The sequence below is a fragment of the Podarcis bocagei genome (genome assembly GCF_964188305.1).
Source record: "Podarcis bocagei genome assembly, chromosome: 17".
In the NCBI taxonomy this organism is placed as follows: domain Eukaryota; kingdom Metazoa; phylum Chordata; class Lepidosauria; order Squamata; family Lacertidae; genus Podarcis; species Podarcis bocagei.
In genome coordinates this window covers 1,544,976-1,560,421 of record NC_138143.1, presented here as the reverse complement: position 1 = coordinate 1,560,421, position 15,446 = coordinate 1,544,976, and the positions used below count along the sequence as shown (strand labels likewise).

General features: G+C 45.3%; 1 protein-coding gene across 1 annotated transcript in view; it reads right to left on the bottom strand.

Moving 5' to 3' along the window:
* CFP (complement factor properdin) overlaps positions 1 to 11,935 on the bottom strand; it is a 29,549-nt gene extending 17,614 nt beyond the window's left edge. The window contains exons 1-3 of the mRNA XM_081177409.1: positions 11,782 to 11,935; positions 2,650 to 2,800; positions 1,017 to 1,189 (exon numbers count right to left, since the gene is read on the bottom strand). Coding sequence (XP_081033535.1) covers positions 1,017 to 1,189; positions 2,650 to 2,800; positions 11,782 to 11,854 — 397 coding nt within the window. The 5' untranslated portion in view covers positions 11,855 to 11,935. The remainder of the gene's footprint in view (positions 1 to 1,016; positions 1,190 to 2,649; positions 2,801 to 11,781) is intronic.
* Between the last annotated feature and the right edge of the window lie 3,511 nt (positions 11,936 to 15,446).

Genomic DNA, 15,446 nt, shown 5'->3' with positions numbered 1-15,446 from the left:
AACTATATGAAACACATAAAGAAAACAGCGAAAAAGAATTCAGTTACACAAGATCTAGGTTTCAAACGGAAGTGATTGAAGGGAAAGTGAAATTACTGAATATTATTAGAATGGGAGCCGAAAGATGAAGAGGTAAAATCAGTTATGATTAAATGGGCACAAGATGTAGATCACAACATTATGATGGAAGATTGGGGAAAATTATGGAAAACTGATTTAAAATTTGCAGATTGTTCCCTACTGAAGGAGAATTACATGAAGATGATGTACAGATGGTACACGACACCAGTGCAGTTAAGGAAAATGTACAAAACTAGTTCAAATATATGTTGGAAGTGTAAGGAAAAGGAAAGGACATTTATCATATGTGGTGGGATTGCAATGTAATTAAAAAAAAATGGGAAATGATATACAATGAATTGAAGAAAATGTTCCATTTAACATTTGTTTAAAAAACCTGAAGCATTTTTGTTAGGGATTGTAGGGAAAGATCTGCCCAAAAAGCTGAAAAACATCTTCATGTATGTGACAGCGGCCGTGAGAGTTCTAATAGCACAAGGATGGAAGACTGAAGAAACCCCACCAAAGAATCATGGCAAGAAAAATTGATGAACTATGCAGAACAGGCAAAATTGACATATAAGCTACGGGACAAGGATAACTGTGACTTTAAAGATGAATGGGAACCCTTTACAAAGTATTTGAAGACGCAACAAAGCGAACCGGACTCCTTGGCTGGCTTTGAATAAACATTCACAAACTTTTCTATTGATGATAATCAGCTAAATAGTTTGAGGATCTATACAACTGTGTAACATGCAGAAAACTGCTTTCTTAGAGAAATCAAAGACTGGAACTGAGGGAAGCTGGGGGGTGGGTAGGGGGAGGGAGGGAGGGAGGGAGGGAGGGAGGAAAAATGGGGGGGGAAATTGTTTTGTTTTAATTTTGAATTAAAAAGTTTTTTTTAAAAAAAGAGAGAGAGAAAAGAGCCACAATAGGAGAGCCGAGATGCTTACTGGGGCAACAGGCCATCAGGCTGCAGGCCTGCATCTCCCACTGGCGGGTGCTGGCCTGACAAAAGCCGGCCGGGCCATTGCGCCCATGACAGGTCCGGTTGCGCCGCTGGACGCCTTCCCGGCAGGAAACAGAGCAGGGGCTCCAGGGGGACCAGTCACTCCAGTGGGCTGCCCTGTGCAAAAAGAAAGAGGAGGAGGAGGTTACGAGTCCTCCCTGCTATGGGGAGTCATAAAAATCCCCCAGGGAAATTCCACAGATAACCCAGGGCAGAATTGAAGTACAGTGACTCCCCACTTGCATGGGGGTTATGTAGGCCCCCACGCACTTCAGTGAAACTGCGTTAAGTGGGGAGCACCCTCTAAACACCCTTCAAAAGCCCTCTCTCCCGCTCTCTCTTCAAACCATACCAAAAAATACCGCATCCAAAAATACCCGCAACTGGAGTTGAAGCTCTGCTTACTGCAGAGAGCCCCAGGGCCAAAGACTCTGGAAGGACTTCCACCAGCTTCTCCTTCCCATGCCCACCACCACTGCTACCCCAAATGGGCTCTGGAGGGTCAGGAGAACTCCCCAAACAGCATGTAGCAGGAAGGAGATGGGAGATTCAGGCCAGCAGGATTGCTGGTGCTGACAGAGCAATCGGCCTAAGGCTATACTAAATTCCTCCCTTAGCTGCGCACTCACAAAGTCTAGGTGCAAATTTGTATTACGGTGAGCTAATTCCCAACACACTAGTTAGACAGCAATGAGGGCAGCACCCTACTTAGATTTTCTGTTCACAAGGAAGCCATAATGTTGCGGGAAAAATATTTGCCTGTAGCAAAGTGCTTATTTGCATTTAACACACACACTATCACAGTCAAATTGTGGTCTCACAAAAGCTGTACGAAAAGCAGAGGATGTCATGCTGGTTGATTAACCAACATTCCAAATTTAACAGCAGGACAATACCTTTACAGGGATTTCCCCCCCCTCCATGTTGCCTGGTACTAGGCAAGGCAGCTACAGCCACACCAGGGACTTATGGTATGTAATTATCCCCTGTGCTTTAAGGCCCAACCCCTGGCGTAGTGTCTGGGGGGGAGGGAGTCCCATTGGGGATAATGAGGGTGGTGGCTGAACCAGCTGAGCATCCAAACATACTTTTAAGGGAGGCCACTGTTTGGCCCTCTGGAGCCCAGGGGCCTTGGCATTTGCCAGGTGCCTCGGCTAGGGTGGGAGAAAGAAAAAAAGTGAGCTTCATGCTGTAACCACTTATACACAATCCATTGACAGCAAATTTGGTGCACATTTAAAGCACATGGCTTCCTCCAGACAATCCTGGGAAATATAGTTCACCCCCTCATACAAAAACTGCAGTTCTCAGCACCCTTAGCAAGCTATAGTTCCTGTGATTCCTTGGGGGGAAATCCATGTGTTAAATGAGCATATGGCGTGAGTCCTGAGCACAACAGCATTCTCCCTACTTGTGATCCCGAGCAACTGATCTTTGGAGGTAGAGTATGCCATTCTGGCTCGTAGCCACAGAAGGTATTTGGGGATCTCCAGCAGGAGAGATTGGGTGAGCTAGAGAAGGTGCTGAGTGAAACATGGGTACAGTGGTTAGTGATAAGATTCTGGTGTGACACTCACTGGCAGGCCTGGCAAGGCCCATTCCTGTCCAGCTGGAAGCCGTATTGGTGGTTTAGGCAGCAGTCGTCCTGGGCAACCGCTTCCCCCAGCAGGTCGTTGCACTTCCCTGAAGTCACATCAAATGCCCCGTAGCAGAAAACATTTTGCGCTCCTGGAATGAGAAAACCCAGCTGAGAGCAGGCTGCAAGCATGAGGATAGGAATCCCCCTCCTAAGCACAAATGGGGAGCTGTGAGTTCCCTATGTGGCCTTGGGGACTCCCTTCAGGCCACACCCTCCTTGATGCCTCCCGCTTGCCTGGAAGACGAATGGACAGAGGTGTGTGCATAGGAATCTCTGGCTTTGACACAGTTGGGGTGTCCCTACAACAGGTAAGGTTTGCATCCAGTGCTGTGCCTGTTTCTGCATCTGGGCCCCATCCATCACCCCTGGGAGGTAGTCCCAGGTGAGGCTTGAAAAGGTCGGCCAGATAACAAACCCTTATCGACATAAGAAATACAAGACAAACGAGGTGACACCCGAATGCCCTGGCTAACACACCAACTACATGCCCTCTTAAAATCAGCAGCAACTAGGCCCCTGACAACCTTTGAAAACCTCCTCCTAACAACAAAGGGACACGGCAAAGGGATGGTGTCCACAATGTACAAAATACTACTCCAAAATCCCACAAACCCCCTAGACGTAATCAAAAAAATTGGGAGGACGACATTAACCCCACCCAGTGGACTAGAATATGGTCTAATATGGCCCTTTAAATCAATATCAGCGAAAAGGAAAGAACTTGTTCTGAAACATACTTACAGATGGTACCTAACACCAAGGAAACTAGCACTAATACGCCTAGGAACGTCCCCAAAATGCTGGAGAGGATGCACTTCCATAGGCATATACATCCACAGGTAGTGGGAATGCCCCCAAAACCAACTATTCTGGACAACAATCATACAAGAAATATGCAAAATAACTAAGCAAGTATTAGAAGTCACCCCAGAACTGGCCCTACTAAACATCTTCCAAGATAATAATGCCCACTCACACCACAAAGAGCTCATAACCCACCTACTCTCAGCAGCCAGAAGCCTCAAAGCCAGACACTGGAGAGACCTGTTAGGAGTAAACATGGACCAACACCAATGGTATCAAATAGTATGGGAAACAGCCTTATTAGAAAAACTAACCAACAAACTGAAACTGACACAGGGACAAATAGAAGAAGACGCCTTCACCCTTTATCACACTCACAACCCAACAAGACAACAACAAGAACCCACCAATAGCAATCTGGCTAATCTGTGATCCAAAAACACACACACATGGAAACAAAGTTCACCACAGCCAATCACAACCAACCAACCACACCCTAGGCCAACCCCAACTTCTCTCCCCACCAAAGAAATACAAGTGAATAGTAAAGGGAACCCACACGTGACGCTGACACAAAACCCCACATATACACCACGTAGAAGAGAAGCATCGCCACCCACTCACCTTCCCCCCTTTCCCCATTTTCCTCCTAATGTAACACTAATGTCTCAACAAATGAAACTGATCTGTAGAAAATGTAACTTCAAAAAAGAGACATTGCACATACTTTTCTAAACCAAGAAATCTTTAATAAAATATGTGAGAGAGAGAGAGAGAGAGAAAGAAAGAAAGAAAGAAAGAAAGAAAGAAAGAAAGAAAGAAAGAAAGAAAGAAAGAAAGAAAGAAAAGCTCGGCCAGCCCTGACCTAGACCCATGGGGGACTTCAATTACCCGGATATTTGTTGGATGTCAAACTCAGCCAAGAGCATAAGGTCAAACAGATTCCTCACTGGCCTTGCAGACAACTTCATTGTCCAGAAAGTGGGAGAAGCAACAAGAGGAACAGCCATTTTAGATCTGGTCCTAACCAATGTTGATGACCTGGTTAGTGGGGTAGAAGTGGAAGGATCATTAGGCGCGAGTGATCATGCTCTTCTGAAGTTTACTATACAGCGGAAAGGAGCAGCCAAGCATACTAGGACTCAATTTCTTGACTTTAAGAAAGCCGACTTCATAAAACTTACGGAAGTGCTGGGTGAGATCCCATGGACAGTAATACTAAAAGGAAAGGGAGTTCATGATGGCTGGGAGTTTGTTAAGAGGGAGATAGTAAAAGCACAACTTCAGGCAATACCAATGAGACGGAAACATGGAAGGTGCCTAAAGAAGCCAGGGTGGCAAGACTATTTACAGAAATATTGTAAAATTAATGAATGGTAGAATGATGTTAGAATGAAATTAAGTGGTTCTAGCAGCAATGTCATAAAGGTGTATGAAAAAATGGCCGGTTAATAGGTGAGAATCTAGAGCTATAAAATATTAAGTTAAAGAACTAAGACAAAAACAAAGAGGGAAAGGAACTGCTGAATTAACCAATTGAACTGGAATACAAAAAAGGGAGGTAAGAGGAGGTCAGGGAAGCAAGGAAATGAAATGTAAGATACGGAAGGATTAATCTGTTTTTAAGTGTGTGTTTTTTCCATATTTTGTATAGTTTTTTTTCCTATATTCTCCCTTGTCTCTTTTATTTTTAACTATGTAATTTTTTGTTTCTGAAATTTTAATAAATATCATTCAAAAAAAAAAGAAGAAGAAGCCAGGGTGGCTATCTAAAGAACTTTTAACTGAGTTAAGATTAAAAAAGGATGTGTACAAAAAATGGAAAAGGGGGGAAACCACCAAAGAGGAATTCAAACAAATAGCCAGCACATGTAGACACAAAGTCAGAAAAGCTAAAGCACAGAATGAACTCAGGCTTGCTAGAGAGGTTAAAAGCAACAAAAAAGGCTTTTATGGGTATATTCATAGCAAAAGGAAGAACAAAGAAACAGTGGGGTCACTCAGAGGAGAAGATGGTGAAATGCAAACAGGGGACACAGAAAGGGCTGAACTCCTCAATGCCTTCTTTGCCTCAGTCTTCTCCAATAAAGAAAACAATGCCCGACCTGAAGAATTTGGAGCAAATGATTCAGCAGAGGAAACACAGCCCAGAATAACTAAGGAGATAGTACAAGAATACTTGGCTAGTTTAGATGTATTCAAGTCTCCAGGGCCAGATGAACTGCATCCAAGAGTATTAAAAGAACTGGCAGATGTGATCTCAGAACCACTGGCAGTCATCTTTGAGAATTCCTGGAGAACAGGCGAAGTCCCAGCAGACTGGAGGAGGGCAAATGTTGTCCCTATTTTCAAAAAGGGGAAAAGAGAGGACCCAAATAATTACCGCCCAGTCAGTCTGACATCAATACCAGGGAAGATTCTGGAGCAGATCTTTAAGCAAACAGTCTGTGAGCACCTAGAAAGGAATGCTGTGTAAAAAAGGCAAAAGATTTATACGATCTGAAGAGAAACCAGAGTATTGCTTTAAGAGATAGGAAAAAAGGTTTGCAAAAGGGTAAAAGCTTAATGGTAAGGATTTGCTGAACTAACAAACTGAAGTGGAATACAAAAAAGGGAGGTATGAGGAGTGTAAATAAGGGGAAATAAGTGTAAGGAAGTGAGTGTAAATAAGGGGAAATAAGTGTAAGGAAGATATGTTATGGAAAATCAATGTGTTTTTTAAACTGTTTTTATTTTGTATGTTTCTTTTTATTTTTCATTTTTACTGTTATACTTTAAAAACTTTAATAAATATCTTTTTAAAAAAAGAAAAGAAAGGAATGCTGTAATCACCAATAGTCAGCATGGATTTCTGAAAAATAAGTCATGTCAGACTAACCTGATCTCATTTTTTGACAGAATTACAAGCCTGGTAGATGAAGGGAACGCAGTGGATGTAGCCTTCCTTGATTTCAGCAAGGCATTTGACAAGGTGCCCCATGATATTCTTGTAAAGAAGCTGGTAAAATGCGGTCTTGACTATGCTACCACTCAGTGGATTTGTAACTGGCTGACTGACCGAACCCAAAGGGTGCTCATCAATGGTTCCTCTTCATCCTGGAGAAGAGTGACTAGTGGGGTGCCACAGGGTTCTGTCTTGGGCCCGGTCTTATTCAACATCTTTATCAACGACTTGGATGATGGCCTCAAGGGCATCCTGATCAAATTTGCAGATGACACCAAACTGGGAGGGGTGGCTAACACCCCAGAGGACAGGATCACCCTTCAAAACAACCTTGACAGATTAGAGAACTGGGCCAAAACAAACAAGATGAACTTTAACAGGGAGAAATGTAAAGTATTGCACTTGGGCAAAAAAAATGAGAGGCACAAATACAAGATGGGTAACACCTGGCTTGAGAGCAGTACATGTGAAAAGGATCTAGGAGTCTTGGTTGACCACAAACTTGACATGAGCCAACAGTGTGACGCGGCAGCTAAAAAAGCCAATGCAATTCTGGGCCTCATCAATAGGAGTATACATCTAGATCAAGGGAAGTAATAGTGCCACTGTATTCTGCTCTGGTCAGACCTCACCTGGAGTACTGTGTCCAGTTCTGGGCACCACAGTTCCAGAAGGACACTGACAAACTGGAACGTGTCCAGAGGAGGGCAACCAAAATGGTCAAAGGCCTGGAAACGATGCCTTATGAGGAACGGCTAAGGGAGCTGGGCATGTTTAGCCTGGAGAAGAGGAGGTTAAGGGGTGATATGATAGCCATGTTCAAATATATAAAAGGATGTCACATAGAGGAGGGAGAAAGGTTGTTTTCTGCTGCTCCAGAGAAGCAGACACGGAGCAATGGAGCCAAACTACAAGAAAGAAGATTCCACCTAAACATTAGGAAGAACTTCCTGACAGTAAGAGCTGTTTGACAGTGGAATTTGCTGCCAAGGAGCGTGGTGGAGTCTCCTACTTTGGAGGTCTTTAAGCAGAGGCTTGACAACCATATGTCAGGAGTGCTCTGATGGTGTTTCCTGCTTGGCAGGGGGTTGGACTCGATGGCCCTTGTGGTCTCTTCCAACTCTATGATTCTATGATTCTAGAGCAACCTCACCCACCCTCCCATAGCAGCAACTGGTGGCCAGTTTCCTCCACCTTAGAATAGTATTATATTTAACTAGATAACTTTTTAATTTTTTAATTTTTATAATAAGAAAAGAGAGCACATGGTGGCAGATCCAAAGGACCATGTGTCTTCCTCCATGTCACTTGAACTGGTACTAAAAGCCTGAGAACTTGCAGTTGGAGGGAGAAATTGTAGAAGTCCACATAACTGCTTAGGTCGTTGGCTCTTGACTGTTTTCACATACAGTGGTACCTCTGGTTAAGTACTTAATTCGTTCTGGAGTTCTGTGGGACTTGACATCTTTCCGCAGGGCCTGCAAGACAGAGCTGTTCCACCTGGCCTTTGGCCAGGGCACAGCCTGACTCCCTCCCTCGGCAATCTTCGCGGAGCCCTGGCCCAATGGTTGCCAGTGGCTTGATTTGAATTAATTTTATAATGAATGATTTTAGAGTGTTGTTTGTGTTGTACTTTGTACTGTTTTATTGTTGTTAGCCGCCCTGAGCCCGGCTTCTGCTGGGGAGGGCGGGATATAAATAAAATTTATTATTATTATTATTATTTATTATTCTTAACCTGAAACTGTTCTTAACCTGAAGCACCACTTTAGCTAATAGGGCCTCCTGGTGCCGCCACACCGCTGGAGCACGATTTCTGTTCTCATCCTGAAGCAAAGTTCTTAACCTGAAACACTCTTTCTGGGTTAGCGGAGTCTGTAACCTGAAGCGTATGTAACCCGAGGTACCACTGTACTAATACCACATCCTGTAGAATTCTTTCAGTTATATTTTATCTGCACAATCAGAATGAATTTGAGGAACCAAAATGTTTTTCTGTGCGGCCTGAGCAAGAGCATGGAACAGCGTTATAGTGATTGCAGTAGCTCGTCTTTGTCCCCCCACCCCTGCCCTGCTCACAGTTGTGAAGAATATTCCTACGTTATGAATGTTCCATGTCACCATTAAGAAAAATAGGTCAGAACAGGCAAATATATATGTGGACAGTCCCTGGAGCAAGTGACTTTTCTTCTTTAAGTTCTCAAAGCTCTTAACTTAGCTCAAGGTTGTCATCTGAACTGGCCAGATGTTTAACTGAGAATCGATCAGAGTCAGTCCAACATTTGGAAAACAAGACTTTAGAACCGTTTTGCCCCAAAATGGCAACTAGATGTTCCATTTTGGCACTGGCAGAGGAGTGCGGGGGGAGTGCTTTGCCCCCGGCAGCACCATCCCGGTGGGGTGCCATCACAGCTGCCCCCTTCCCACGCTGGCCACCACGCCCCCAGGACACATGCCACGCCCCTGGGACGTGCGTCAGCCCCGCCCCCACCTGCTCTCCCCCCCCCTCCGGTGCCGAAGCATGAAGCTCCGCCACTGCATTTTGGTGACTGTAACCTTGGTTTAAGGAACCATTTGGTGCCTAGCTTATAAATCTGAGTTTCTAACACTGCTTATGGACGTCTGCCAAGTGAGGTTAATGCTTCATGCAGCTGCCAGGTCTGCAGACCCTAATGAGGTGAACTGTTTTGCTAGCATGCATCTGGCGAAACTACCAATTGCCCATGACCACTTGTGCCATAGTAAACATCAGGAAGCCACGGGACTCACTTGTCATTTCTCATTGCTTCAGGCCAGGAAAAGTTTCTCTGACTCAACAGCTCCCTGCTGGGAAGCTGTTATTACTTTTACAAAAGCTCTACCAGGAAAGAAACCTGGAAACCCTATGAAGGATGGAGCAATTTTTCAACTACAGTGGTACCTCGGGTTACAGACGCTTCAGGTTACAGACTCCGCTAAGCCAGAAATAGTACCTTGGGTTAAGAACTTTGCTTCAGGATGAGAACAGAAATTGTGCAGCGGCGGCAACGGGAGGCCCCATTAGCTAAAGTGGTACCTCAGGTTAAGAACAGTTTCAGGTTAAGAACGGACCTCCAGAACAAATTAAGTTCTTAACCAGAGGTACCACTGTATGGGTAAAACCTTTGTTGTTTCAGTTGGCCCTTGAGAACCAACAGCTATAATCTTTGCATAGGAAGGACTATCGCTCACTGGCAGAACAGCTGCCTGGCATGCAAAAGCTCCTTGGTTTGATCCCTGGCATTTGCAAGGAGGAGGTACCTGAAGCCCAGCCTGTTTCTTGACAATGCTGATCTAAATGGATCAAGAAATGGATCTAAATGGATCTGACTCAGTATTAGGGCAGCTCCCTATGTTCTAGTATTCCTTGGTTCATATGGTTTTGCTGCACCCGCCTCTGTTATTGGTGTTCAGAGGTGAGTGGTGCTGCTTATGTAGCCAAAACAGCACTACCCATGCACAAGATGGATGCATGACAAAGCATGAAAAAAGTTTTAGTGGGAAGCCCCGCCCCCAAAAGCCCAATGAAGACTGAGCTGCATTGCCCTTAAAGACTAACTGTTGGGCTGAGGGAAAGGATCCACTGCATTGTATTTTGGTTTGGGTATTTTATTCTAATTTTGTGACCTGCTGTTTATATATTGCTGAATAGCAACATATTTATTATTTAAATAAATGCTTCAAGTTATAAAGGGATTGTTCTGCATCAGTCCTCCTGGGCAACAAAAGGTCTCTGCTGAAACCACATGAGAATCCAAGCCCTTCCAAGGGAAGATTTGGTAAGAAGCGATAAGTAAGTTCTATACCCGTGGGATACTTTGGTCACATAATAGGCAGGTTTCGCACTATTTACGGTACCTTTCACATCTCAGGTTGCATGGAAATGTTTAAGCCAAATATGTGGCTTAAAGGGGCCTGAAAGCTTCCTAAGCACCCCTAGGTAAAGGTAAAGGGACCCCTGACCATTAGGTCCAGTTGTGGACAACTCTGGGGTTGCATGCTCATCTCGTTTTATTGGCCGAGGGAGCCGGCGTACAGCTTCCAGGTCATGTGGCCAGCATGACTAAGCTGCTTCTGGCGAACCAGAGCAGCGCACGGAAACGCCATTTACCTTCCCGCTGGAGCGGTACCTATTTATCTACTTGCACTTGGACGTGCTTTCAAACTGCTAGGTTGGCAGGAGCAGGGACCGAGCAACGGGAGCTCACCCCGTCGCAGGGATTCGAACCGCCGACCTTCTGATCGGCAAAGTCCTAGGCTCTATGGTTGAACCCACAGCGCCACCCACGTCCCCAAGCACCCCAGATGCCGCCTAAGTCTGTTACCCTTTTCCCATGGTGAGGGTCCTGGGCTTAGCATCTGCATGACAGGCAGAAATCCAATAGGCAAAGTATTCCCTATCGCATATACTGTGTGCACAGAATTCCTGCCTGCTACGCAGCTGGTAAAAAGGCAGGGCAGTGCTGCTGCGGAAATAAAAAGTGGCAACTCAACACAACCTATGTCCAGGATTGTCACTTAGCTACCAGTGCACAAAAGTTAAGGACATCAAGCTTTCCCCAGAATGCAGCTCAGAGGAGTCTGTGCGCATGAGGACATTATTGGCTTAATTTGTGCTTGCTTTGCAGGCACAGGAACAGGCCCTGCCAGAGAAAGGTGGCCACTCTCCCTCACTACTAGGGGTGGGTGAATTTCTCAATTTCAATTTCTCTAATTTCTCAGTTTTCTAATCTTGAATTCAGTTCTCCATATTTCCACATCAGTTTGTAATGATTTTTTTTAAATTCCTCATGAAAATTAATCTTCATGTTGGTGCATATTTCTCCTAATATTTTATTTTTATTCTGAAGCATTTATAAACCAGTTAACACTTCAAAAACCTCCAAGCAGTCACTGTTATAGACATTCTTGTATGCAGTTTTGCCTAAGGTACACATTCTTGCAAAACAATTTCCCCAAATACACTGATGCATGTTATTTTCACAAATATATGCATTTTTTGTGCACAGTTCACCCTGTTATATGCAGCATTGTACACATTACTTGGCAGGAGAACTGCCCTGCAAAATTTGGAGAATCCTAGATTTTAAAGGATAGTTGCATTTCAATTCACATATTGTTTCCGAGAGTGCAGATTAGGCAGTTCAGCCTTTAAATGCAAAGTGAAGCAAGACACACACACACACACACGCACACGCGCGCGCGCGCGCACACACACACACACACACACACACACACACACACACACACACAAAGACCTCCGACAATTGATACTCATTACCAAAACTTCCCTGTCCCCTTTACCTGCAGGAGCCTCCAGGACCCCAAACCACCAAGACACCACCACCAGGAGCCGCAACTCTTTCCCCCCAGCCATGGCTGCCTCTGGAGCAGAGTGAAGGGAACCGAGAGAGAGGAGATGACATGGCCAGCTATTGGGGAAGTTTGGAGCAGGGGAAGTCCCTGGTCAGCCCCTCCTCCAATAGTCCCCTGGAGTGACTCAGCCCTGATAGGTGGGGCAGCACCCTGATCAGATACCTGCAGCGGAAGAGGACGGAGTCCAAGGAGAGCAACAAAGCACTCAGAAGGAGGTGCCTGGATAGCTCCATGTGTTAGAGTGTGGTGCTGATGACGCCAAGGTGGCAGGTTCAAACCCCATGTGAGAGAGCTGCATATTCCTGTATTGCAGGGGGTTAGGCTAGATGATCCTTGGGGTCCCTTTCAAATCTGTGAGTCTATGATTCCATGAAGCAAAGACCCCCCCCCAGGAGATCTCAAGTTTGCACCAATATAAGTAAGGTGAGAACATACAGACCAGTGGTTTTCAACCAGTGTTCCCTCGGGTGCCTTGAATGATGGTCAGGGGTGCTGCGGGCAACACTGGCCCTCTTTCCTCCCCTCTGATGTCCTCTTGCATCTCTGCTTCCCAAAAGCTTGCACAGCTGTTTGTTGCAGCTTCCCTGGCTACAAGCTCCCCAGGCGAAGGGTGCCTCTGGGGCTGGTCAGGGGGTGCTTCCCAGGCCCCTGTGGGGCAGTGGGAGGAGGCACCTCTCTTTGGGGCGGGGGGGGAGCTCAGAGACCAGGAGTGGCATCAGCAGTTGCCCAGAGGACTCTCAAGGAGAGGGGAGAGGAGGCCGAGGGAACATTCTAGAATCATAGAATCATAGAGTTGGAAGAGACCACAAGGGCCATCGAGTCCAACCCCCTGCCAAGCAGGAAACACCATCATTGCACTCCTGACATATGGTTGTCAAGCCTCTGCTTAAAGACCTCCAAAGTAGGAGACTCCACCACACTCCTTGGCAGCAAATTCCACTGTCAAACAGCTCTTACTGTCAGGAAGTTCTTCCTAATGTTTAGGTGGAATCTTCTTTCTTGTAGTTTGGATCCATTGCTCCGTGTCCGCTTCTCTGGAGCAGCAGAAAACAACCTTTCTCCCTCCTCTATGTGACATCCTTTTATATATTTGAACATGGCTATCATATCACCCCTTAACCTCCTCTTCTCCAGGCTAAACATGCCCAGCTCCCTTAGCCCTTCCTCATAAGGCATCGTTTCCAGGCCTTTGACCATTTTGGTTGCCCTCCTCTGGACACGTTCTACACGGGAGGGTGTTCAAAAAGGGGTGAGGGGCTGCTGGCTCTGAGGGCAAGGGGTGACATAACTGAACTCCTGAGGCCCACAGGGGTGCCACAGAAAGAGTGTAGTTGGTCAAGGGAGCTACGGACTCAAAAAGGTTGGAAACCTCTGGTATAGGCATATGTACACCGACCAGCCAAGGACACCATTTCCTGCATCATCTGTCCATTCATTATGGACCCTGAGATTCATCATGCCTTAATGAATTCATTAGTCTTTAAGGGGTTGCAAGACTCTTTGTTCTCTGTAGGCAGAGCTGTGGATCAATGCACAAAATCTCAAGCATGAAGGAGGAACCTGTGGCCCCCAAGCCACTATAAACCCTGAAAGCCCCAGCCAACATGAGGAATGGTCAAGAATGGCCACAGGTTCCTCACTGCTGATGTAGAGCATAGTCTGTTGGGGAGATGGCAGGAGTCTGTAACATCAGAGCTGGGTATTGTTAAAGGTTTGGGTGGGAGTCAATCTGGAAGATACCCCGGGATCCCTTCCAAACCTGTGTAGGTGCAGTCTGACTCTATAAGAGGAAACCAGTCAAACCAGTTGGCCTTAGCCTTCCATTTACTTTAGAGAGATGTTGCCCTGTTGCCATGGAGACAACTAGCTGGAAGCAAGTCACCTTGTAAGGTAGACGAACACTAGCCAGAGTTACTTACTGTGAGTTTTTGGCCGATGCTGGAAGCTGGAGACAAAGACATGACTTGCACTGTGCTGGACTCAAAGCTGAGCTTGGGACTTCCCTGGAAACCTCATGGGGAGTCAATATCTCTTAGAGTGTTAATGCCTGGAGCCCCTCCATCCTGTGCTCAGACTGTATATACAGGATGTGTAAATAAAACAATATAAAACCGTGAGTAGACCCAGGCACCCCCTAAGTTTCTCACCCCTCTATGATTGGGGTGCACTGTGTAATGACAGGAACCCCAATAGCCTGACAGCCACTAGACAGAGCAGACACACCAGGGCTCTGAAAGGCAGGGGTGTAGGTTAGGCAGAAAGGGTTTCAAGAAGAGAAGGGGGTGCACCTGGTGATACATTAAAGGCACCCTGTCACACAACACCCAAAGTCAGGAGTGGGGAACCTTTGCCAGTTAATAATAATAATAATAATAATAATAATAATAATAATAGTTATGTACTGAAGTTCTCACCCTGGGCCAGCAAGGGGATACTGTAGATAGTTATGCAAATGAAGGATCAAAAGTGACGTTCAGTGATTGGATAGTTTTAGAAAGCTGCAACAGTTACAATTCTTCTGGAGCTCTATATAAGCAGGCTGACTGAGCTCCTCAGTTCAGTTCTGTTCCAGCTTACAAATAAAGAGCTGCTTTGGAGAAATTGCTGTGTCGTCTGCTATGTCAACCCACAACTTAACAATAATAATAATAACTCTGGGCGGCTTCCAACAAAACACTAAAATACAATAACCTATTAAACATGTTAAGGAAAAATCTAGGTGTGAGGCTGCTCAGTCACCCAGCTGGTCGGGCAGAGCCCGCGGGTCCCTGTGAAATAAAGGAAGGAGTCCAGCCAACCGGAGCAAATAGCTGTAGACCAAAGTTTATTGCACAATAGGTTCAAAGAGCAAATTTGAACCCCAAGGATGGGGTGACAAAGACTTTTAAAACTTTCCCACCATATCCCAGAATACAGTTCGAAGGGGAGGAGTTAACCTTGGCAAACATGTCCAGAAAAGTCCTTGGTACAAGATTAGCATAAGCAGACATGGCAGGGCAAGACTCAGGTATAAGATAGCATAGACAAATATGTCTTAAGTACCCACCACCCAAAAGTACAATAGAAGTTCTTTTTGCATGTCTGGAGCCTGAGGCGAGTCAGGTGATGAGATTTGGCTTCCTTTGATTAACAATGAGCCCAGCAATTGTCACCTCTGGGAACTTCCTGGAGTCCTTTTTCAAGGGGAAAATAGCTTTGGAATGGGGGAAACTCGGAAAGGAGATGATTTTATATTATTTTTAAAGCTAGGTAACTTCCCTGAGCTGTCAGGTTGAAAGGCATAATATTTGTAATATTTAACTTTAAAGATGTGCCCCCCCCCGTAATTTCCGTAACAAACATTAAAAGCTTCCCTAAACAGGGCTGCCTTCAGATGCCTTTAGGTTGGACTACAGAGGCTGTTACAGGTACTACCATTCTGGACCATTGGTGGTGCTTAATGAGGCTGATGGGAGCCCAACAACATCTCAAAGGCCATAGGCTCCCATATATATATATATATATATATATATATATATATATATATATATATTCACATTCAAAGGTAAACACAAAAGCAAATAACAGTAACAATGGAGAGCATAAATTTCATT